The 23053-nt window shown below is 41.0% G+C and overlaps 1 protein-coding gene across 3 annotated transcripts in view; it reads left to right on the top strand.

Moving 5' to 3' along the window:
* DIS3L2 (DIS3 like 3'-5' exoribonuclease 2) overlaps positions 1-23053 on the top strand; it is a 196349-nt gene that overhangs the window by 25105 nt on the left and 148191 nt on the right. For all 3 annotated transcript variants that reach the window (XM_064457483.1, XM_064457485.1, XM_064457484.1), the window contains 2 exons: positions 114-167; positions 4372-4473. In XM_064457483.1, the coding sequence (XP_064313553.1) occupies positions 114-167; positions 4372-4473 (156 nt within the window). The remainder of the gene's footprint in view (positions 1-113; positions 168-4371; positions 4474-23053) is intronic.

The following is a 23053-nucleotide window of genomic DNA, read 5'->3' as shown; positions in this document are numbered from 1 at the left end:
CTCATGTTTCACAGTAAATGTATTACCCACAGCTCTCTAGTTTAACTGATGTTATATAAAATTAATAAGATTCAGGCATAATCTTTCTCCTCCTTCTCTCTTTTTTTTTTAAGGGACCCTTGAGAATAAATCCTAAGAAGTACCATGAAGCCTTCATTCCATCTCCAGTAAGTGTAATTTTATAATGCTTTACAGTTCATAAGTAAAGGTGTCTTAAGATAGGAGTTATGCTGTGCATGAAAGGTCACTCAGAGGTGAATGAGTTGGAATAAATGAACATGATCTGGATTTTCTTTTAAATCAAATATTCCCAAACCAATCCTGCTTTTTCATACCTCAAAGAACTACTTACTTAGCTTGTGCTGAAATTGGGGATACTGCTGGGTCCCACAGAAGCCAGCTGAAGTCAGGTTTGAGGACCACCAGATAGTGTAATCGGAAACCCTTGGTTTATGGCTGCAGGGGTTTTATAGATTTTCCACTGATTTAAGTTAATCTTCCCTAAACAAATACGTTCTCCGTTTTCGATCTGCTGCATGAGCTAATTTGAAAAGTAATTCCAGAATAATATGCGTGATTCCTTTTCATGTGCCCGCTTTTGTGCGAACTGTATCTTTTTTGGATTGGGATGTGCTGCTGTCACATGGGACTGGCTTGCGCCTCTCCTATCTTCTTCCCTTCTTTTCCATCAAAATAAGGACTCCTGCAATTTCAGGAACTTCCAGTAGGGAAGGTGACCTCACAGTTGGCACAGCCAAGGCTTTTTATCTGGAACCGGCTTGGTCAAAATGTTACCATCAATGAGAGAGAGTTTCATATTGAAATGTTTTGTTGGTGTGGGGGAGAGAAGGCAGAGCTGGCCCTGAGGCAGTGAAACACTGACTCTGTTGTCCCTGCTACTGACAGAGCAATTGTTTTGGTGCTGGGATTGAAAGCCTTGAAATTTGTGGCATTGTCAGTTCACATTGTCGATTTGGGATAATGTTTTGGAGCCCGATTTGTAGAGAAGGCTGGCATTACAGGGGTGGAGGAAGGTCGCGGTGGACAAAGTAAATTAAGATTAACTAGAGGAAGAAGTACAGAGCAGCTCTCTGGTACATCAGTAGAGCAGCACTGTGTGTGGAAATGAAAGGAACTGTGATCCTTCCTTTACAGGTGTCCTTGTAGGTGTGGCAAGTGTAAGCTGTTAAACATATTGTCAGAAATTACAAAATGCAGTGAGAAATCCAGCTACTCACAAAAGTTTAATTGGATGTGAAGCTTTACTCCTAATCACCCCTCTTGCATTGTGCAGTTGATTGCTGGCTGTTCTGCATGCAGGAATATATAAGTTAGGGAGGGTTGGCTGAGGTTGTTCTCTCTCCTATCTTTCTACTTTTCTGCCCTTTGTGGAGCTGAATGCCAGAACCAGCCTTGTCCCTGATAAGAAGCAGAATCAACACCTGGATGCAGATCACTGGCTGGTCTGGACACAGTCCTCACTTTAAGACAGATGCTTTAGGAGGTTTATCCTTCGTATAACATTATTTGCCACAATGGAGGGTTTGCAGCCTTCGTGTTCTGCAGGACATCCCATTGTTGCCAGATGCTGCAAGAGCTGCAGCTGTGAAAAATCACCCTTTCTCTCCTGCTGTTGACTAGGGCACTATATACCCCTTTCTCTTCAGCTCTGACTTGGCTGTGGCTTTATGGAGTTCAAACGCAGCAGCTGTTCACCTTCTAACGCCAGAAGTCCCAGGGTGTTTCTTGCTGCAGATGTGCTTGTGTGCTTGCTCATTGTTGCATGAAGAGTTGAGGGGACGGCCCAGGGCCTTTCTCTTGAAAGTTACCCAGAGAATGGACCTAAGCATTTAAATCTCTGCCTTGCATCTCGTGTATTCCTTGCCCACAATAGTGTGGTTTGAAATGACGGCATTGTCAATGTGAAGAATGATACTGCTGAGCACAAGTGATGGAGGGACTGTGGCTGTGCTGTGCTTGTGGAAGATACTTCCAGCGCAGATGAAAGCACTGCAGATCTCGCTCTTGACAGAGGGGGATAGAGGGCACTGCCAGTGATGTTCACAAGTGGCCACGGAGCAGTAAAAATGCCATGCTCCCTGGAGGGGCTGCAGAAGTCCTGAAGTATTGCAGCCAATACAGTATATCCACTCCGGGGCCAGCTGAGACTTTGCAAGTGATTGTGTTCTGTTGTGATTTGGTGCCATTTTAATTGCATTAGTAATCTGAAGTGCCAGCTGTGCAGAGTAGGGGGTGCTGAAGGAAAAAGTGGGATGCACAAGTGTTCTTGGAAGGGCATAAGTTTGCTCAGCAATCATGGAGCTCAAGATAGAGAAATGTTTCTGTCTGGAGGGAAAACTAAAAGTGACAGCAATGTCCTAATTACAGCTTTGTTGTAGGCATTGAAATTAAATGCCGTAAAATAAGTGTGCATACGCGTATATGAATGTGTGTGTATATATATATAGGGGATATATGTGTGGGATAAGAGTGACTGGCTGCAATTCAAGACAAGACTCTTGCAGAGTATGGAGATGCAGCTTTAACTAGGTGGTGTGACACATCAGGCACCTTTACAGCGGGTGGGGGAGAGGGTCTGCCTTGCGTTTTCTTGGACACAGGATAGAAGGAAAAAAATGTAGAACAAATTATCGTGAATGCCAGCCTGTGTCCTGCAGGGCAGAGCAGCTACAGGTACAATTAAAAAAACCCAGGCATTTTCCTTAAAAAATTACTTTGAACTTTTCTTTTTGTAAATGTGGTGGATTTAGGTAAAGAGTTGGGGCAGAAGGGAGAGGGTGGGGAGAAACAAGGAATAAGACCATGTGTGAAAAATCTGGCGTTTTGAGAAGAAGAGTTTCCAATTTGAATTATGTTGGTCCAAGAGGCTTTGCAATTTTTCTGCATCTTGTCATGGGAGGCAGCTTTCACACAGCTGTTGAGCTGCTGCTGCTTTTCTTTCTAAGAGTAATTTGGTCTCTTGGAGGATGGCCTTAGTTTCACATGATGGCAGGGTTCTGACATTTGTTTTGGTATCTAAGTAGAGTAAGATATTTATGCGATATTAGGGCTTCATGTTTTCAGGTTATAAAAAGTTTTTCTTGGAGGCTGAGCACACTGGTAGTTCTGATTGGATTTACTCAAGCATATTAGGCTCAGGAGCGTGTATCTGAGAAGCAACTGGGGTTATGATTAAGATTTTAGTTCTCGTGAGGCTGTTTTTTTTCATTGAAAGACAATGAAGTACTAATCTAAAGAAACTCATGCTCTTTTTTTGTACCTCAAAACTATGCAAAGATAACTCTTGCTAGAAAAACTGTGTTGACTGCTTGTGTTGATACTAAATGCTCACATTGTTTGACATGTTCATGGCACCGTAAACAGGCACATGGAATTTTTCATATTCTGAATTATGGGGAAACAGAAATGAAAGCAGGAAGAGCACTGTCAAGAATTAGCCAAAGGAAAAAAAAAACTCAAAAACCAAAACTGGCGATCCTTTAAAAACTAAAACCTTTGTGTTAGTATCTTCAGGAAATGTCATCTTTATTCACCTCATGAAGAAAATCTTCCAAACTAGATCTAGAATAGCCAAACACCAAACATGTCTGAGGTGGTGGATAATCATAGTGCATACAGTTAGTAGAGGCTCTTGTGCAAGGATGTTAACCCAGAGTATCGAGAGGTGCCCTAACATGTCTGTTACAATAAAAGATCTTCTGGCTTGCAGTTGGCATCTGAAGTCATAATTTTTCGGAATCTCTTCTAACATTAGTTGTGCCAAATGCAGAATATATGGTGTTAACTCATTTAAGAAAAGAGAGACTGCACCCCCAGCCACTCTCTAGGCCACCTTCACAGACTGACATGCTGATCCCAGAGGTGCATGTCCCTGCTTTTCCATCTCACCAGGAGAGCAGCAGGCAGCTCCGCATGGCGCACTTTGCAGAAACTGTCTTGTAAACATGTTCTGAACAATAACTTTGCTTGAGTTGGGAACTTAATGTGTGAAGAGCTGTGACTGCAAAAAACCCTCTACCCATTCCCAAGAGTAACTGTAGAGGAACTTGCAAACAAGTTCCTCTTGTTTGCAAGAAGAGCTTGCAAACAATATATCTTGAGGGCTTGGCTCTGTCTTGAATAAGTAGTGTGGAACTACTGTGCTGGCACATACATACAAAGGAGGTTATTTGCTGAAAGATATTGCATGTTGAAGGGCATATGGTGAATCCATTTGATTTCTGTGCACAACTGCAGGATGTTTGTCTCACCAGGGTGTGTGTCTTTTTTGATGACAGTGTTTTAAACCTCATAAGAACTGTAATTTAATATGTTTTGGTCTGGCATTTATTTTTCTTCCTCTTTGACTAGGATGGGACTCGCGATATCTTTATTGATGGAGTAGTTGCTCGCAACAGAGCCCTGAATGGTGACATCGTGGTAGTGAAACTGCTTCCCAAGGAGCAATGGAAGGTCAGTTCAGTATGTTTTTCTGTGGTTTGACAAAAAGAGCTTATTACTGTTTTCTTCACTAAACTTAGGGCCTGAGACAGAGAATAGAGAATTTCCTACAAATCAGATTAGCTGAATTGCAGTTTATGCTGTTGGAGATTAAAGCACTTTTTCCATTACAATATTTGGAAGAAGTGATACCTCCAGTGTTGAAACCTCACTCTTTGCATGGAATGGCCTTCTTTATTACTGTGTGGAGAAATCTGATGACAAGGCTGGTTCAAAGCATTGTTGTTAGAGGTGACTTGATATATGTTATTTAGCTGTCTTCATGCTATGGCATTGGATAGCTCTGAGTAGGTGTTTGCTGTTGCTCATGTGTTTGACAAGTGCTGTTCACAAAGCTTCAGTAATTATTAACTCTCTGATTTGTGGGTCCTCAATCCACGGAAAGCTTATCTTGTCACAGCTCCAGATTTTGTGGTAATACCCTACTTTACATGAATCAAGAATGTATGAAATGATTGGAGCAATGCAAATGTGGGACAATCAGTTTTTCATTTTCGTGTCTGAGAATTTCACTAAGATCACTCTCTCTGGGTTTTTTTGTCTTTCATTGATCAAACTCAAAGTCCTTTCAAATATCTGGATAATTTTATCTTGTTTGCAGGTTTATCTTTTAACACCAGTATGGAAGGAAAGTTGTTATTCCTTTTCTCTAGCTGCTGGGAGATATAAGCTACAGTTAGCAATTTTAACATGGGTTTTCACACGTAAGCATTACACAACTGCCACAAATTGTTTTCCAAACATGGTTTTTGAACTCTTCTTGAGAATTTAAAGACTGTCGTATATCTTTTGGACAACAGTAATAGTGAGGGTGATTCCAGCAGGGTGGGGACTGCTCTGAACTACTTTGGCCCAGTGGTTTTTACTCATTCAGGCTACCTTCTCTGCCTGTCTTTGTTTGAAGTTATGTGTTTTCAGGCTTGCAAATTTAAGGTCTTCAGTTTGGTCATTTGCTGAACCTTCTGCCTTCTCTGTTTAAATCTAATAGCAAGGGAAATCATGGTTTGAAACATTAGGACTTGTCTCCTCGTTTCAAGTATGCATAAAATGAGTAAATGACCTAAGTATTTATTGACACATGTAAATACAAAACTACCTTATGCAAAATGCAATCGTAAGTGTGATCTAAGATATTACAGGTATATCCATATACAAATATAGGAAAGAGGTCTGCTGCTATCTATGTAACCTCTGACAACCAACTTTGACGGTCAAAAAAAATTTCTTTGATAGCTGTTCAAGAGTCCAAATCAGGGTTCACTAAAGCTGTGATGATTACTATATGTTTCGATCACCAAATCCATATATGTAAATTATCTTTTGTATTGGCCCATTTCATATAGTTGGAAAAAAGGAATCGTTTGGGTGCTTAGATCCTTTGCCAGGACCTGCCAGCACAACAGCTTCTTTGTGGGCTTGATAGAGGTTGCCTGAGCTGGAAGCTTTGTCTGCAGTTTTCCATTTATATCTGGCTCTAAACAAAGATAACGCCCCTCTCTCTCTCTCTCTCATATATCCTCATCCCTTTGTATGTTCAACAGTTATATGCTTTTATGAATATGAAAGGAGGGGTTCAGAATATTGTCGGGTCTTGGGCAAATGCTGGAATAAACAGAACTGGTGGAGAAGTGGTGTCTGACTGCAAGGAGGCAATTCAGAAGACTTCAGTGTTTTGTGGTATGATTACAATTCTTCTGTGGTGAATTTAACCTTGCCAAATGAAGTAGCTGGAACATGCCAGTCATGTTTTTCAGCCACACAGGTGCTGCCCTATGTAGTCTCATTTTTTGTTTCTTGCCATCAGCAACTTAATCAGCGATGACATCCCTTTTCCCCTGCTCCCTGAATCTCTTGCTATGTGCTTGTGTTTGTATTAGCTCGTTGGGAAAAGCGCCACAAAGTTGCACTGAAAGATACTGCCTTCTGCCAAGTAATTCACACTGATTAATGATAAAGTGTTGCAAACTGGTTTAGGTTTTTCCATTTGTTTAGTCTCATGCTGCTGCAAAGCTGCCACATAGGTGTCTTGAGGGTTTTCTCCTTCCCATTGGGCCTTTGGAACAAGCTGAACATCTTCAATTATTTCCTTGAAAAAATGTAAATCAGATGTATGGTATAACTGATGCTCTCAGAGGAGACTTTACAGGCTCTGTACATATTAGTTTGTTACGATTGAGATGTGTGTGCTGATCATTTTTATGGTTCACTGTTCCCAACCCATTAGTCTGTGCTCCACTGAGAACTGAGCTGGGTTTTTTGCTGGTAAAAGTGTCTTGTACAAGATAAGGTTGCTGTTATAGCAGTGTGGCAGGTCTGTGCCTTCCAAGCACCTTGGATGGCCTCTGGATGATCTGGGGGAAGATCTTCCCACTGCTAGTGCAGGTGATTCCTGCTGTGGACCTCTTCATGCAAAGTCACAGTGTAATGACGCATCCCAGTAATGGAAGGACTTGACTTAGCTGGAACCTTGGTTCAATTTATGTGTGTAAATGGAAGGGAGAGGGAAAACCTATGACTGGTAAAACTATAGATTTTGGATAGGGAAATCTGTGTGTTAGCTTGAAGAGCTGAGGGAGTTATGACCAGCCCTTTATCCAATGAGTCAGTCTTTGTAGGTCAAGTGCCTGTGAGAGAAAAACACCAGCTGGAGAGTAATTTCTCTAGGGATATAATGTGTTCTGCTGAGCCTGTAATGGTGATACCTTACACACAGGTATAAATGCAACAGCGAAATGTAAAGGGATGGTGAAACACTCTAGATATGTGTTTACACTTTATGTAATACCTTCTTGAGACGGACAGCGATATTTTCTTCCTCCAGCCCTCTGCTTCCTGTCTTAGTGGTGGGAAATTCATCAGGCTTGAATTTCTCAGCATCATGTCTTTCCCAGCATGTACATGAAGTGCTTGGATGAGCTACCATGGTCCTCCCTGTGCTTATTCTGTCTAGTCTTAAAGCTCTGTTTGTTCATACATCCTCTAGGAGAGCTGCTTGCTGTTCAGCAATGATCAGTTTGTTGGTTCATATTTCTGTGCTTACTATTATTTCTGACCAAGAGCCAGCAATTTCAGTGTGGCACCACTGGCTTGAGAGAGAGACATTTCGTCCCCCAAATTTGTTATCTTGTGCTCTTGAAGAAGTTGGCCATCGGCTTCGTGCCAGGGTTGAGCAGTGTGTGCTGCAGTGACCGCATTTGGAGGCTGTATTTCAGAAGTTCCTCTCCTGTCCTCTTGTGTTACATCTTGGGAATATTGAGGTGCTATGGTAACTTTCAAATATTTAGCTTTTGCGAAGTAAGGTATTTGACTTAGACTGTTTTTCCAGGTACTTAACCTACTCTTAGCAAATGAAGTCAGAGTATCATTGCAGTTAGTTGGACTGCGCCCTTCTTACTTCAAGCTGTAGGGCTTCCCTGAATCTGTGTCTTTATCTTCTGGAGGAACATCACAATAAAAGATAGCCAGTGACAGCGGATTTACCTTAGTCCTTGTCAATTATTCTGATAAAAAAGAAAAAAGGTGCTTTATTTCTTGACTGATTTTCACTACTTTAACTTCCACCTGTGGGTTCTTATTATGTTTTATGGACTTGTGCTTACATCAATTTCAGGAGTTTCAATTATATAGCGGCATAATTACTGAAAGGCAAAAAAATGTTGATATGATGGTTACAGTAATATTTCTCAGGCTCATCAAGGAGGGAAGCAGCATGTCAGTATAAAGGATAAACCTAACCCATCTTTCCTCATAGCCTCTTTTTGCTCTTTTACTGTCTGCTTAATTGCTAGACAGAATTAGTTTAATTTCAGATATCTGTTTTGGTTTTTCTTGCAAGATGTAATTTCTTTGGTGGAAGGAAATAGCATAATAAGTCATTTGATATCACTTGGGGCTTGAATTCCTGGCCCAATCTCTGGTGCTTTTAGAGTAGTAGTTTATAACGTGGAATGTTTTTCATGACAACCGTCTCATGCATCGCATGCTATGGCTGAAATTTTAGAGTCTTCATCTGAAAACAGTACCCAGATGAGGACTTTTTGCTGTTCAAACTGCCTGAAAGGAATTTTGGGGTCCACCCCCCTATTGCTTGCTACAATATGCCGGAGAGAGCTCCAGTTCTGCACCTGCTTGCAGCAGTGGTATATTAAAACAATAACAACATATACTATAGCTGTACATAAAATAATGACAGATGAACCTGCCAGTTTCTCAGAAATCAGTGCCTGCAAGTGGTATCTTTTGTTGTTGTTGTTTCAGGAATCATTTCCTCCTCAGCTTAAAGTGCTCCATTTTGCACTGTTTTTAGCTTGTTCTTTTGATCTTGTCAGAAAGTCTCAAAGGCCAAGGATGTGCTGGATATCTACATCTACAAGGATGTAGAACTGTTCATTTACATACAGTGTGTGTTGCTGGATAATAGGATAACTTGTCTAGCATTTTAGACGTGAAGTGTCTGAAAGTGATAGAAATAGTAATTCTTTATAGCTCATGGAAGCACATGTTCTCTTCAACACCAAGATGCCAGATACAATGCAGTGCAGCAGGAGATCTTAGCACTGCCTCTTCTAGAACCATATATCAGAGAGAGATATTTAAACACTTTCTGTACAGAAGACATAAACTACAATTCACTTTTTGCAGCTGTGACTGTTGTTGGCATTATTATGATCAAACGCAGAGAAGGAACAATTTGATTCAAGCAGGTGTCACAGATATCACCATGTATAGTCTGAACAGAGCTATGTATCCTGGCAAGTCACTGCCTTCAACTGTTGGTGAAAAGCTATGAACCATTAGTTGTCCAGAGGGGAGGGTAGCTTCAGATTTACCCTGGTGAATAATGATTCATTTCAACCAAATTCTTCTGAGAGTCAGTTGCTTCTCAAAATCTCCCAGCTAATGTAAGGATAACAGTAACTCAGGAGGAGATGGGGTTCTTAGAGGGTTATCACAGCAATACTGTTTGAGTCTAACAATCAAGAATGTTGTTTGGAAATGTTACATTCATAATAATAAAAAAAAAGTTCTGGAGAAGTCATTATTGAAATAGTAAGTGTTTTGGCAGGCTAAAAATGTTCAAGTGTAATTCATGATATCCAGGAGTAAAGTGGGAAGCCTAAGAAGCCAGCTAGGAAGATGTCCAGAAAAGCAGAGCTCTAGCGAATCTGAAAGGTTGATGGATGCAGTAGGGAGGAAGGGTAGTTGGGGTTATTTGTTTTGCTGTATGCTTTATAGTGAGGACTGTAAGTTGGTGGTCACACACGTGCACACGCATACCCCTCCCCATCTCAGCAAATCCCCTAACCACAAATTGGTGGAATCTGGAGAAGCTCCATGCTTACTTTCTGATTGTGCCATTCTCTGGATGGCCACATGTTGATCCACACTGCTGGGCCTGATGGACCATCGCTGTGAGCTGGTATGGCACTTTCCAGGCTTTGCCTAGCTCCAGACTGGCTGGGTATGGAATCACAATACAGTAGATTGATAGCAAAAAAGCTGTGAAAATAGGAAGTGCTTCTCACCAGGGCGCATGTGGCATCAATTCTGCTCTTCTTGCAGATGATGTTTTCTCATTTTGTTAATCAAATATCACTTGAAGAAATCAACCAATGTCTTAACACAGCGAGTTTTAATAGCAAGACCTGTCATGCTTTTTACAGTATATATAGTGATAAAGTTACTATAATGATTTGGGTTGCGTGAGATTGCTGTGACCCTGTGCTGCGTCCTTGCCTCCTCCGGATGTGTAAAACGAGGACACAGCAATACCAGCTTTTTGGATGTTGCAAGCAATCTTACCTTCCTGAGAAGGGCTGTTCCTGTCAATACCTGCCTCTGTCTCTCTGATGGGAAAGCCAAAACCAGGATACCATATAATAAAATCACAAGAAAGGTACAGATTTTTTGAACTATCTAATGTCCTTTTTATTCTTCCCTCTTACATGCTGGGTAAGAGTGATATTAAAAGGCAAATCGTTCGTTTAGTTCGGTAGGAAGGCAAACTTCTTTTTATTGACTGCCTGCGCAGTCCTACCAGTGCAGAATTACATTGCAGATGTGGTTTGGCTGTACAGATGAGGAATAAGATAAAAACTTTACCCTTAGGTGACCAGTCAAGCATTAAATAATCATTCATCTCACACGTGGTCAGTTGTTACATCCCCAGTGGAATAATGGCAGATAAGACCCTTGCGATAGGGGTGACTTCAGGCTGTGTGAGATATCACTAAATTTTAGCCTGCGTTGCTAGAAGAGCTTCATCTTGGATGGAAGGAAGTGTTCATGGGGGCATCTGATGTTACTTCAGAAGAGGAGTCAAGCCAACATTTAATACCTGATCTCTGTTCTTGCTCACTTTTTTTTTTCTTGGTCACATGAATATAATCTAGTACAGCAAATTGTTTCCTTTAACAACTAACTTTTCATCAAGTGATTGTTTTAAACTCTGTTCTTCCAAGTCTTCTGTAAATATGCACACATCACAGTAGATTATTCTTAATCCAATCTCTTATGTAACCACTATCATTTTGAACTTTTCTTAGTTCTTGGTTGCTGTGGAATTAGTATTTCTTAGAACTGTTTGATTTTTGCCAGTTTGGAGACTTGTTTGATGATATCACATGAGTATTTGGAGCCCGCACCTTATAAGAGAGAGTCAGGATACCTGTTGTTGTGATGGGATTGGTTTTTGGAATGTCACGCACATTAAACTCACTTAACTTTTTATAAACGCTTTCCTGAAAGACTGTCCAGATTTTCAATAGCCTGGGTTTCTTTCAGGTGCACATAATTAGGAATAAGTTTAAATAAAGTGTACTGATGATAAAAATCCCATCTGGCCTAAAATTTGTACGTTGAATGTTATACTCTGGGGTTTTTTTTAAGGAGATTGAACCCCTAATTTAGCTTGATAGCTGGAGAAACAAAGAGCTGCTATGACACTAAAAAGCTGTTAATCTTTAAAGTCTCCAGGTGAGGTGGTTTTGGATCATATCCTAAGTTCTTGAAGAAAAGGAAAAGTGCTACATATCTATTTGCATGTTTGTTCTTGTTATCAGCTGGCAGAGAAACAACAATTGGCTGCAATATTTATATGTGGTCAAAGCTAGTAAGGTTGGCTCATTAACTCTTTTCCCTTATTTCCTTAGCTCATGTTTATTTTTCTTAAAGCCATAAATCAGAGGGACAAGGAATCTAAAATAGAGGCAATTTATGTAAATGAAGAATTGCAGCAGCTGGAGGAGTGACAGGGATTTTTCTACAATAGGTTCTTTGGGGTAAGATGTGGGACATCATTTATTACCACGTGGTTCTTGGAGGTAAGGAAGATATTTGTCATCAGGGATGGGATGCCTTAAATTTGTTGTTGGCACAAGGTAGTTTGTAACTATCTAAGATAAAGGTGTCTGAAGTCTAATAGTTAGGTTTTGAATCAGCATGCCGCTAACTTCGAAGGGCCAGGATGGTTGTGCCTTCTCCCAGACACTGTTCCTGTGTTGTCTTCTGGACGAGGCAAAGTGTAGCCAGGCTGAGGAGATCTCCTGGCCTCCCACTCCCTCCTGTCCTGGCTTTGTGACATTATTTGCTCTGAGGGGATTCCCTTCCCTCAAATTTCTGAAGCTGATGTCCTAACTGCTAGGCACATCACCAGAACTGGAAATGAGTCTCGTTTTGGTGCAGTATCGTGCAGTGGAAGGTGGCCAGTGGTTTATATGGATCAATAGCAGTTTTCTTAACACCGCTAACATAGGAAGTCTTACTTGTTTGCTACTTGGTATTATTCTTCAGCCAGTAAACATACAAATCAATGCCCTGGAATGTGTAACTGTGGCAGCATCTCTTTCTGCAACGTCTTGAAGATCTGCAAGTGATGCTTTGAATCAACCGAGTTTTACATTTAAGAGGTGCTACTCAAAACACTGAAAAATAAATTAAAATTCCTTCTGATTATCTTTTCCAACAAATTCCTCACTGCTTCAGTAGTTGTGTACTTGAGATAATTTCTCAGCACGTGCTTACTGACAAGACAACTGGTGTGGCTTTTTGAAAGTCCCAGATTCTATTTGCACTTTCCAGTTTTTGTCCCAACCTTAACTACCTTTAGAAGAAGTGTTGATAATGACTACAGAAAAGTAGTGCAGGACAGACTGCTGATCTACTAACTCTGCTGAAAAAGGCAGTCACTTTTATGTTTCTTTGATTTCTCATAGCAATAACTGTTTCATGAAAGTAGGTCTGTCTGTGTCTCTTAGGAGCTTTTTAGGTTTCCAGTATGCTAATGATTCATCCATCTTCAGCTGTAGCTTCTCCTGGGGTTGAAGCATTTCTTTGTTTTTAGCTTTGTCTAAATTATTTTAAAATAGAGAGCAGTGCCAAAACACATACTTCTAATTGAGCAGCTTTGGAAGTGTGAAAATGAAGACTTGGCATGATCTAATTAGCACTTGTGTATTTTGGTTGCAAAAAGTGACTGGAGAATTCCCCAGACATTGTTCTCTGTTCTGTCTGAAAAAAAATCCTGCATAAAGGATCCTGCTTAGCTCTTGATGGTGCTTGGAAGCCCCGACTGTAATGCTTTTGCTAATCTGGATGTGTTCAGCCTGGAGAATAGAAGACTGAGGGGGGATCTCATCAATACTTATAAGTATCTGAAGGGTGGGTGTCAAGAGGATGGGACCAGACTCTTTTCCGTGGTGCCCAATGACAGGACAAGGGGCAACGGGCACAAGTTGGAGCACAGGAAGTTCCACCTGAACTTTTTTTCTGTGAGGGTGCCAGAGCAGGGGCACAGGCTGCCCAGGGAGGGTGTGGAGTCTCCTTCCGTGGAGACATTCAAAACCTGCCTGGATGCGTTCCTGTGCCCCCTGCTCTGGGTGTCCCTGCTCAAGCAGGGGAGTTGGACAAGATGATCTCGAGAGGTCCCTTCCAACCCCTGCCATTCTGTGATTCTGTGATTAGCTAGCTGCCAGGATATCCTCCTGTTTTTGTTCTCCTTGCTTTTTGCTTGTTTGTTGGAATGAGCGTTGGCCACATTTGTTTGTAAGCTGTATAGAAATTGGCACCTCTTTTCCTGTGGTGTCTTTAAATCTGATGTGGCGTAGTGCTTGCCAGGTTGCCGCTGTCTGAGGAAAGTCCTAACAAGCTGTGTTAAGTGGGAGGGTTACCTCAGCAGCTTCTCTTTCTTCCTGACCTAATGACTGTTCAGAGAGTGGGGTGGGGAGTTCTGGTAAAAGCCTTTAGTACAGTAGCCCAGTAACTCACCTCTATGCCCTCTTAAATTTTTTTTGGTTTTTTTTTCATGTGAAGTGAATTTCCTCCAGGGTTTTATCATCCCTTTTGATGTCAGATTGCCTGACTTTTTTTATTTTCTGTGCAGACCAGGTCTGCAGCTGTAGCCCCTTGTAGTAACTGCAGCTGCTGTGATGGTCTGGCCTAGGTTTGGACTTGTAGCTCTTCTCCCTTTTGTGCAAGGATAAGAGCTTGTCCAGTGACAAGTACCTTCTCTAAAGGGTCCCATCCACCACAAATCTGGGAAAAGCCCAGCTGTGTCTGACAATGCTGCGAGACCTGCACCCTGCACAGCCTGATTGCTTTGGGAATGGCTCACTGCCTGTTCCAGCACAGTCTCTTTCTGACCAAGTACCGTCCCCTGACTTTTAGGCTCACACTTTTGGCAAAGCAGCCTGGCAGCTTTGGAGGTTTGTGAATGCCATTATGTTCAGCCATTGTATCGCAGTTGTCCCTTAAATGTATAATTGGCTCGCTGGTGTTAGAGAGACAGTGTATGGCCTCCCTGCTAATTTCTTTCAGTATCTCATATCGGAGCAGTATGCAGAAAGAACGTACCAGGAGTCATTCTGGTGACTGTGCCCAGCTCCATCACCCAGCTGGCAGCAGAGTTGCTACCTCTCATACTGAAGAGCTGTACAGCATCACCACTATTGATGCCCCTGGGTGAAAATAAATGGCTCCTCTGGCTCTAGTTTATTTTTCTGGCTGAGCAGGGCGTCTAAAGCCATGTGCAAGTTCTGTGTTGGCAAGGCATCTGGTGCTTGAGCTCACCTCTTTGGGTCTCCGTTGTACCATGTAGACATACCCAAGGTTAATGGATGGCCACTAGTTTAATCTGGTTGAGTTCAGAAGCTATGCGTCATGCATAGTCAGAGCAATGTTCTGACAGCATGTCATTACTTTATATACTCTTCCTGGTTTTTCCCCCATATTCCTGAAGCTTTCTCTAAAACTGTTTATTCTTTTTTTCTTCTCTGCACAGTTACTGAACTGTGGATGTAATATGTTTATCAGCTCAGATTTGCATCTTGGAAACTTGATTTGCCTTTTTATGTAATGCTTTATCACTAAAGCACGGTAATGTTTCCTGGCAGGATATGCATTGTTAAGATTCGTTTGGGGGGTGGGGGGGAAGAAGCGGATGGCTCCCCTCTTGTAAGGTTCAAAAGTTTGCAAAGCAAAAAAGGAAAATATTCTTCATGATACCTGACATAATTTTAGTCCCACCATCCTACTTTCCCATGGGGTGACTCCTATCAGTGGCTAAGATATAATGGAGCCCAAAGACTAGGTGTGGTGGCAGCCATCACTGTCAAGTAAAGGAAGGGCTGGGAGGGGAAGGCTGGCCTTGTCAGGGCAGTGTCTCCATCTGTACAGTAATTTCCTATGAGCTGACTGAGACCTTGGGCAGACTTTTTGTTAACAAAACCACTCTCACATGTCAAAATTGATTTTTATTTTTCCCCTCCGTTGTCTTTTTGTCACTGAAGGAGTCAGCATTAGCCAGTGGTCAGTTTTTCATCTGCCGCCCTCCTGTGCCAGCAAAGCCACTTAAGCACGTTAACAACACTGGTTTCTTAGGGATGAGTGGCACATCAGTGCAGTAGCCAACTTCAGTGTCATGGGAATGGTCCTGGGGTCTGAGGCTTGTCTTTGAGTTGCTATGATGATAAATAAACTGTTAGACTGTGCTTCAGAGCTCCAGTTCCCAAGCACTGATTTCTGTTAAGTGCTTTCTGAATGAAAGAAAAAAAAAAAAAATCTGCAGTTAAACTAATCTCCTCTAACAATGTATAATGCATTCTGAGGACCAATGCTTGAGGGAAGGGTGTTGCGCACAAAATGACAGACAACAAAATATACATAACTCTGTGCAGGGCTTTTGTGGTATTAGGAAACAGAGCTCCCAATACTTGCCTATCACCCGCTCTGATTAAACACTGTGGTTTCACCAGCTAAGGGTCGATTACTTCAGAAAGTGCTAGGTATTTGTCAAATACTCTTCCTTGCATATTTCTTCCTGGATATTTCACATCCAGATCCTTTTGTCCTCATTGACTTGCCTCAACACCTCTGCTGCTCAGCAGCCTGGGCACGTTCCCTCCTACCCCTCCTCGTGGCCTGAATGCCATGCCCTGCACCTTGCCTCAGCCTTAACTTCCTTTGTAACAGTAGCTGGTTGCGTAGGTTGATCCATGTCACTTGGGTGAGGTGAGGGACCAGGTTGAGAGCAAATTCTTGCCTCTAATGAGCAGCTCTATGCCCTTGTGTCTATTAAAGAAAATATCTTCCCCTTTGCAGATGTGCGGAGGTGTATAGCACAGTTCCTATATCCTGGCTAGCAAGAAACCCAAGGAAATGCTCTTTGTTTGAGCTGCATTGACTATTTTTAGTGTAAAGTGTTTTTCCAGTTGAGTCCACGGCTGGATGGTACTGTACATTATAGGATTATGATATAAAAAAGTGATGAAAAACATGAACATTGAATTTTAAATTTGCCACAGGTGCTGCTTTATTAGTTGCTGCCACCTTTTAAAATTTTTCAAGTCTCATTATTTCCCAGGGTTAGCCAGAACAGTATCATAATAAATATCTTCCTGCCTGCATTGCATCCTCTCACCTCTGAAATGAAAAATAACGCAGGCTTAGCAAAACCTCTGCTCTTTCCCAAGGTATACCAGGGAAGCTTACTTTATTTTTTACCAGATATACATAACCTTTTCTTCACAATAAAAATAAAGCCCCCCCCATTATCTTTGATACGTTGTTGTGAAAAAATTTTGCCCAAATCCTGTAAGATTTTTCTAGCATGATCTTCCTGATAGTCTCACTGTTCAGAAATAAACACAGAATAGATGAGTGAGTGAGAAAAGACCAGTTCATGTGGCTTTGATAAATGACAGTGAGTACAGTTGAGGGTGATTTTTTTAATTTTCACTGAAGAAGGTTTAAATCTTGCCTTAATACATTACCAGATATTTATACTTGTGTAAATGCTATAGGTAAAGTTGAGGTTAGTCAACCTTTCTGAGTTACAAGCTTTGAGAATTGAAGGTAAATCTGCAATAAAACTTGTTCTGGGCAGAAAACTGACTTTAGAAGTTTGTTTTGAATTCGGTGTTTTACAGACAAAATTTCGTAAGTCTATGCAGTGATTCTTTGCAAATGAAAGTAAAATGCTGTGTGTTGAAATGGTTTCATTTCATGTTGGTGTACCTGTGGAAGGATTTACCTGAAGAATTTTCTCTTAGGATGAAGCTTTGCAGCTGATGACTCCAGGATGAAAGTTGACTTGTGTGCTTCCACTTGGCTACGAGGGGAGGAAAAAAAAAAAAAAGGAAAGACCCAGAGTCTTTAGGATGTGTTTAAAATATTGGGGGTTGCTTTGGAAGAGCTAATATTCATTAGAAGTAAATAAGTTTAGAATCTAGTAAATCATACAAGTGCACGTGACAGTTTTGATATGATAGATGAGCATGTTAAGCCAGTGATGGGGAAACTTCATCTTAAGCAATTGTTGGCATGTTAGGCAGGAATGAGCCACTCCCTGTGGAGGTCAAGAGTACATTGGTATTTGTGTGGCAATTTTTGATGGTTTGAAAGGAACAAGAGTGGTTTAAATTCCCAGGTAATGCATAGCTAACATGAACCGTAGCTTGCAATGTTTTGAGCTAATATGCTGGAGTAACTTATAATTCTAAAAGTTCTGTGGTTTGTCATTGGAGAAAAATAAGACAGACTACTTTTTGTATTGGGGGCTGTAGCATGCTTGTTTCATTGTTGCAATATCCATATGTTTTATATGACTTGCTGTGAAATATTTATGCAGGTGAGAACAGTGTCTGTAGTGGGGCTGATTTGTGTATTAATGTACCTTGACCCCTAATTTCAAAGCACCATAGCAACTTTCTGTTTTTCTTTTAGATCAGGTCTCAGTGTTTTTAGAGCTTGCTGATCCTGGCTCATTGTTTTATATTATTGGAAGTTTGGAAGCTATTAAACGTTTAAGTTGCATCTTTCAGTTACAAATTCATAGCTGCCATCAGTGTCATTTCAAGTGGAATTTGGTGGGAGCAGCTCATAAAGTCATGATGAGAGGATAAAATAAGAGGCATATGGTTGAATGGTGTAAGAAGTGAAACTGGTTTTCATCCAGTTTTTGATGTATTTGCATTATTTTTAACTAGCCTGGACTAAGGGTTTGATAAATTGGGGGTGTAGGGACTGTGCTGGGCAAAGAAAGCAATATTCTGTTAAGAAATTATGAAAACCATTCATATTGTAGAGCTTGGGTAGAACATTTTAATTGTACTCATAGGACTGTGCATAATGCAGTAAAATAACTCTGGGAGGTTTTAAGACAACTTTACGATGTGGTCAAATTAGAAGGAAAACTATTAGTTAAGAATTGAATAACTTTGTTTTATTATGGTGGTGTCCTATTAAGATTTTACAAGGAAGCAGGTTTGATCACGTACTTGGTTTGAAGTCAAGTTTGCACTGCAGATAGCCTTTGTTCTTCAGAAGCCTTTCTCAGTTGGTTTGAATGTGCTCCTCAGGGGAAGGATGCCTTTGGTGGAGGTGACTGGCCGTGTCTGCTCATGGCTGGCAGCACAGGTGCATTGTTATGGAGTGGGAACAGGCCCCTCCCTGGAGCTGGAAGACATGGTGTGAACTGGTAGGTTATCGATAACCTTTGGTATGTTTAACAAGACAAATCCTTCCGTTTAATTGTTTCACTGTGAACAAAAGCTTATCACCGGATGTGTTTGGACTTGTATCCCTTTTAATTTGTTTTGGATCGGGGACTGTAAAAGCCATTTAATCATCTGCAACATGCAGCAAAAGCTTTAACTTCAGAAAAGGGCAGTGAAGCGGGGCTGGGGTTTCTGGGGGGTGCTGCCCCAGCAGAGTGCCCGTGGAGCTACTGCTGCCACTGAGCAGTGCGTATTTGCAGGGGGGTGTTGCAGGGTATGGACCAAGTATTCCCCAGCTTGTTATAATTGCTTAAGCAAGGACTGCATTTACTCCCAGTGCTTAGCGTGCAACTCCTGGTGTCATCTGACCTCTCTGTGCTGTGTAACTGGGAGCCTAGGGGTTATAAAGTACTTTATTCAGTAGTCTGCGGGCAAGAACAGGTGGATTAGAGCTGGGAGAGTGGGTGCACACTTCAACACTTCACATGGCTGATCTCTACCCCTATGTTATCTCCGTCATTTACTTTCTCTCTACACATCCTCTGTCCCTCAGTGCAAGGAGGCATTAAGCAAAAGGGAAGTGGGGACTTAATGTTTTACTTGAGGGCATTAACTTGCTTTTCACACGTCCTCAGCTCTTGAGGCAACTTACATGCTTTGGGTACTAATAGTCTTGATGTGATAGCTGTCATCTCTGGGTAGAATGGGAACAGGCAAGTGGGAAGTGCCGTGTCAAAGCCAACAAATACCCTGGTTTTGCTGGTGAGAAAGCAAATGGAAAGGGTTTCCTAAAGCTGTGGGGCTGCCTGGGTAGGATCTGAGAACTTGCATGTCTTCCTTTTCTGTTTTATCAGCTTAAGATGAATGGTGAGTCATTATTAGCTGCATGGCGTGTTTCATTATTGGAGACTTGTCAGAAGAGTTGATTAATAATCCAGAGCGTTAGGATGCAATGTGATAAAACTAATCATAACAAAGTACTTCAGTGCCTAACTTGAAGCTCTGAAGAAAATCCTGTTATCTTAAAAGTGTGTGTATTTGAAAGGGCTAACTTTTTCTTTTTTTACAAGATAAACATAAACTCTGTTGGTGAGTTGTAGAGCAGCTGTACTATTTCCAGAGGCTGCTTTCCAAACTTCCCTGTGATGAAGTGGAGCTGAGATTTAGTCCTGTCACTTTTGGAGTTTCAAGAATATACTTCTCAAGACCTCTTAAATTGCATGACAGAAGTTGTTATGGAAACAGCTTAAATGATACATAAAATAATTGTAATGAACACAAATATACTTTCTTCTCAGTTTTCTGGAAGGGCCTGCCTTTTTGCTGAGTGTGGATTTGCCTTTTTTCTTTTTTCAAGTAGCTTAAACAATTTATGATTTATACATTTACTGTATTACAGTTTACCTTTGTAGATATTCTTGAAATAGCTGCTTCCAGGTAAGGAAAATTGTTAAATGTCATCCCATACTTCTCTCCGGAGGGGAAGATTGAACAAGTGAAGACTGCTTTGAGTTCAGCAGATCTGTATGAAGCATCTTTCAATTTACTGGGCTTGTTTAACAAGCATTTTGAAAGCCCAGTGTAGCTGCATGTCTCAGAGTCCAACAACTCTACACAGTGTACTGGAAGAGAGAGATACTCCCATCCTTTCTGGTAAAAAGGAGTAGCAGTCTGTAATTTTTAGCAATGAATGTTTGCAGGTAGCACAGCCCAAACATAGTGTTTGAGCTGGCTACCTTGTAAAGGTTTGATTTGATTTCCTTGTTCTGTAATTTCCAGTGTTGAAGTGAGAGTTCTTGTTGGATGACTAACACATTTCAGTGCTGGTTAAGGCACTTTTGGAGTCCCAGTGTTCTTCACATATTAAATGTTTTATTAATGACATAAGCAGGTGTCAAGGCTAGTTCACAGTCACATGTTTTTGAGCCATGCTTCTGAATTTTGCCATTCTAAGATTCATTTTGCAAGAGTGTTGGATGGGGCTAACACTTGATGCTGAGTTGCTTCCTCACATGACCTGTTAGCACTTCGGCTTCGTACCTCTGTAGCACAACTAAGCGCATAATTTTTCTTGTATTTCTACTTTGCATTACAGTCTTTACTGTGTATTTGTTAAGAAAATTGTGTTCAGAATATTAAGAGGAATATATTGCTAAAGGTGGACACTGATTCTTTCTGTTAGAGGTATAACTCTTCCAGGCAATGTTACAGGTAGCTCATCACTGCTTTTGCGTAGCCTGCAAGATTCATTTGTTACAGTGTGCAGCCATCCATTTCTTACTGGAACACAGTTTATTCTGAGGTAGAGGGGAGAACTCACGGCAAGTCATAGGGTAGAGCTTTAGTCTGTCAGCAAGGAATAGCTGGCTTTTGTGTGACTGTCTGAGCTGCACACATATAGTGGTGGGCTTCATCAGAATGAGCCAAGAGGTAAAATTGACACAACTAAACATAAATCAGTATATTAATATTTTCTGGGAATGTCCAAGCTATTAGGATTTGGAAGCATGATTCAAAGATTTGCCAAGTTAGCCTGTGACGACCAGTAAGAGGAGAGTTTGCCCAGGAAAAATAAGTTATAAAGTAGTTCAAGACTTTCTTAAAAAATAAAATCTTGCACAATGAGAGTTTAGTGACCAAGGTGATGGCTTTATGCTGCCATCATCAGTGTTTAAATCCTCAGTATTTTTTGTTTGCACCTGTTTACTGATCTCATAACTGGCCATTGTTACAGAACAAACATGGAATTTGGTTGAGAGACCAGCTTTTCTTTTTGGATGGGATATGAACTACCTATCACAGTAATGTTTCTGTACTTGTGATTATGGGCACTGTCAGTGTTTCCATTATAAATTTCTGGATTTTTTTTTTTTAAAAGGAGCTTAAAACTCAGTTGTAAAAATTTGTTCTTGGCAGAAAACTTGTATACAAAATCTCAGCTTGAATAAGGCTTTTTAATGAATTTTGAGAGAGGGAAGGGAAAACCTGGACTCCTTTGTAAATTGAGGTTACAGAGGAGAAGCATACACTGAAATATCTTGTTAGTGGTACTCAGCTTGTAGAGAAGTAGTACAAGAGAACCCCCCTCGTGTTAGTCCCTCGCCCTGCATAAATTTTAAATTGAGTTATAACAATTGAGCTTAACTTTTGATTCATTCTGTGGAGAAGCTTTTGATAAACAGCATTCATTGCCAGGCACGAAAAACAGACCAGAGGGTACCTGGTATCAAGAAGCAGGGAACTCTGTGGTGGCCAGTCCTTCCCAGTGCTCACTGCAGGGAGAGAGGCTTTTTAAATTGCTGGTTGCAAAGGTGAGAAGTACCTTGTTCATGGTAACAGTAAATCTTATTCTGAAGGAAAGAAGTAAAGATATGTAATTCCTGTTTACTGCGTTTTTTCAGTGCTGCAGGAGATGCTCTGAGGCCATGTTTAATCAATGTATATTTTCACTGGATTAAATCAACCTGAATATTGACGTCATGAAAATAAGCTGAGAAGCCTGGTGAAGGATGCTGATGCGTTTTACTCTTCTAATAAACATTGCTTCAAAATTTAATGAAGCATAGCATGTTGCTAAAGGTAAATACAAGCAAACTGAGCTATAGACATTTTGTTTGAGGTGCTTGCTTTTTGGTAAGACTCGTCACTAAGTAATGTGAGCAGATCCATATGACGCAAATGCCAGCAGTCGTTTCCCTGCCACCGTTTCAAGGGGAAACCTGGTGATACTGATTGCTTTTACTAGACAGAGAGAAAACACTGCAGCAATACATGTCCTCAGCAAAATGCTGAGCATCACCCATCTGTTTCAAGAAGCATCTTTGCTACACCTCGGGCCCCTAGTTGTAAAAGCAAACTCAAGTGAGTTTACTAGAATTTCCATTAAGATGGGCTCCGTTCAAAGGCAACTTGTGCATAACCTTCTTGTTCTCATCTATTCCTTCTTGTTAATGCATTTTGTCTTTAATAAAAACTTCCTAAGTGTTCTATGAAGCATTAACAAGGTTCTATACATTTGGGTACAGCCCTCGGTATGGTGTGTCCCTGGTTCTGACTGGGGCAACTGAGCACAACTGGAAAACAAATAACCCTGGGAAGGATGTATTTTCTTAGTGTGGTGTGCGGTGTCTGTGCCTTGAATGGGCATTTCCTTGCCTTCCAGCAGGTAAAGACAGACATACCAATTCCCTGGAGGCAGACCCGTTACCATATTCTTATGCCTTTCCTTCTAGTATGTCTTCTGGTGTGGCAGCTTTGTGGCTGGCTTTTCAAAAGAGGTTAGTTCTTCAGTACTGTTGCTGTTGCTTGTGTATAGATGAAGCTACATAACAAGAAAGACTCATAGCAGAAGTGTGTTTATGCAGAGAAACTTGGTGAACTAGTTTTGCTGCTGGAGGTGAGTTCAGTGAAGAAGTTTATAGTAAAAATTTAGTTTTCTGTTATTATAATAGACAATAACCCAAACATTTCAGAATCAGATAATTTGGTTCTAAGCTAATCGAAATTTTAGTTTTAAATGTTTTGACCAAGGTCTGAACTAA

Source organism: Phalacrocorax carbo, chromosome 7 (assembly GCF_963921805.1).
Source record: "Phalacrocorax carbo chromosome 7, bPhaCar2.1, whole genome shotgun sequence".
Taxonomy (NCBI): domain Eukaryota; kingdom Metazoa; phylum Chordata; class Aves; order Suliformes; family Phalacrocoracidae; genus Phalacrocorax; species Phalacrocorax carbo.
This window is presented reverse-complemented; position numbering and strand designations above follow the sequence as displayed.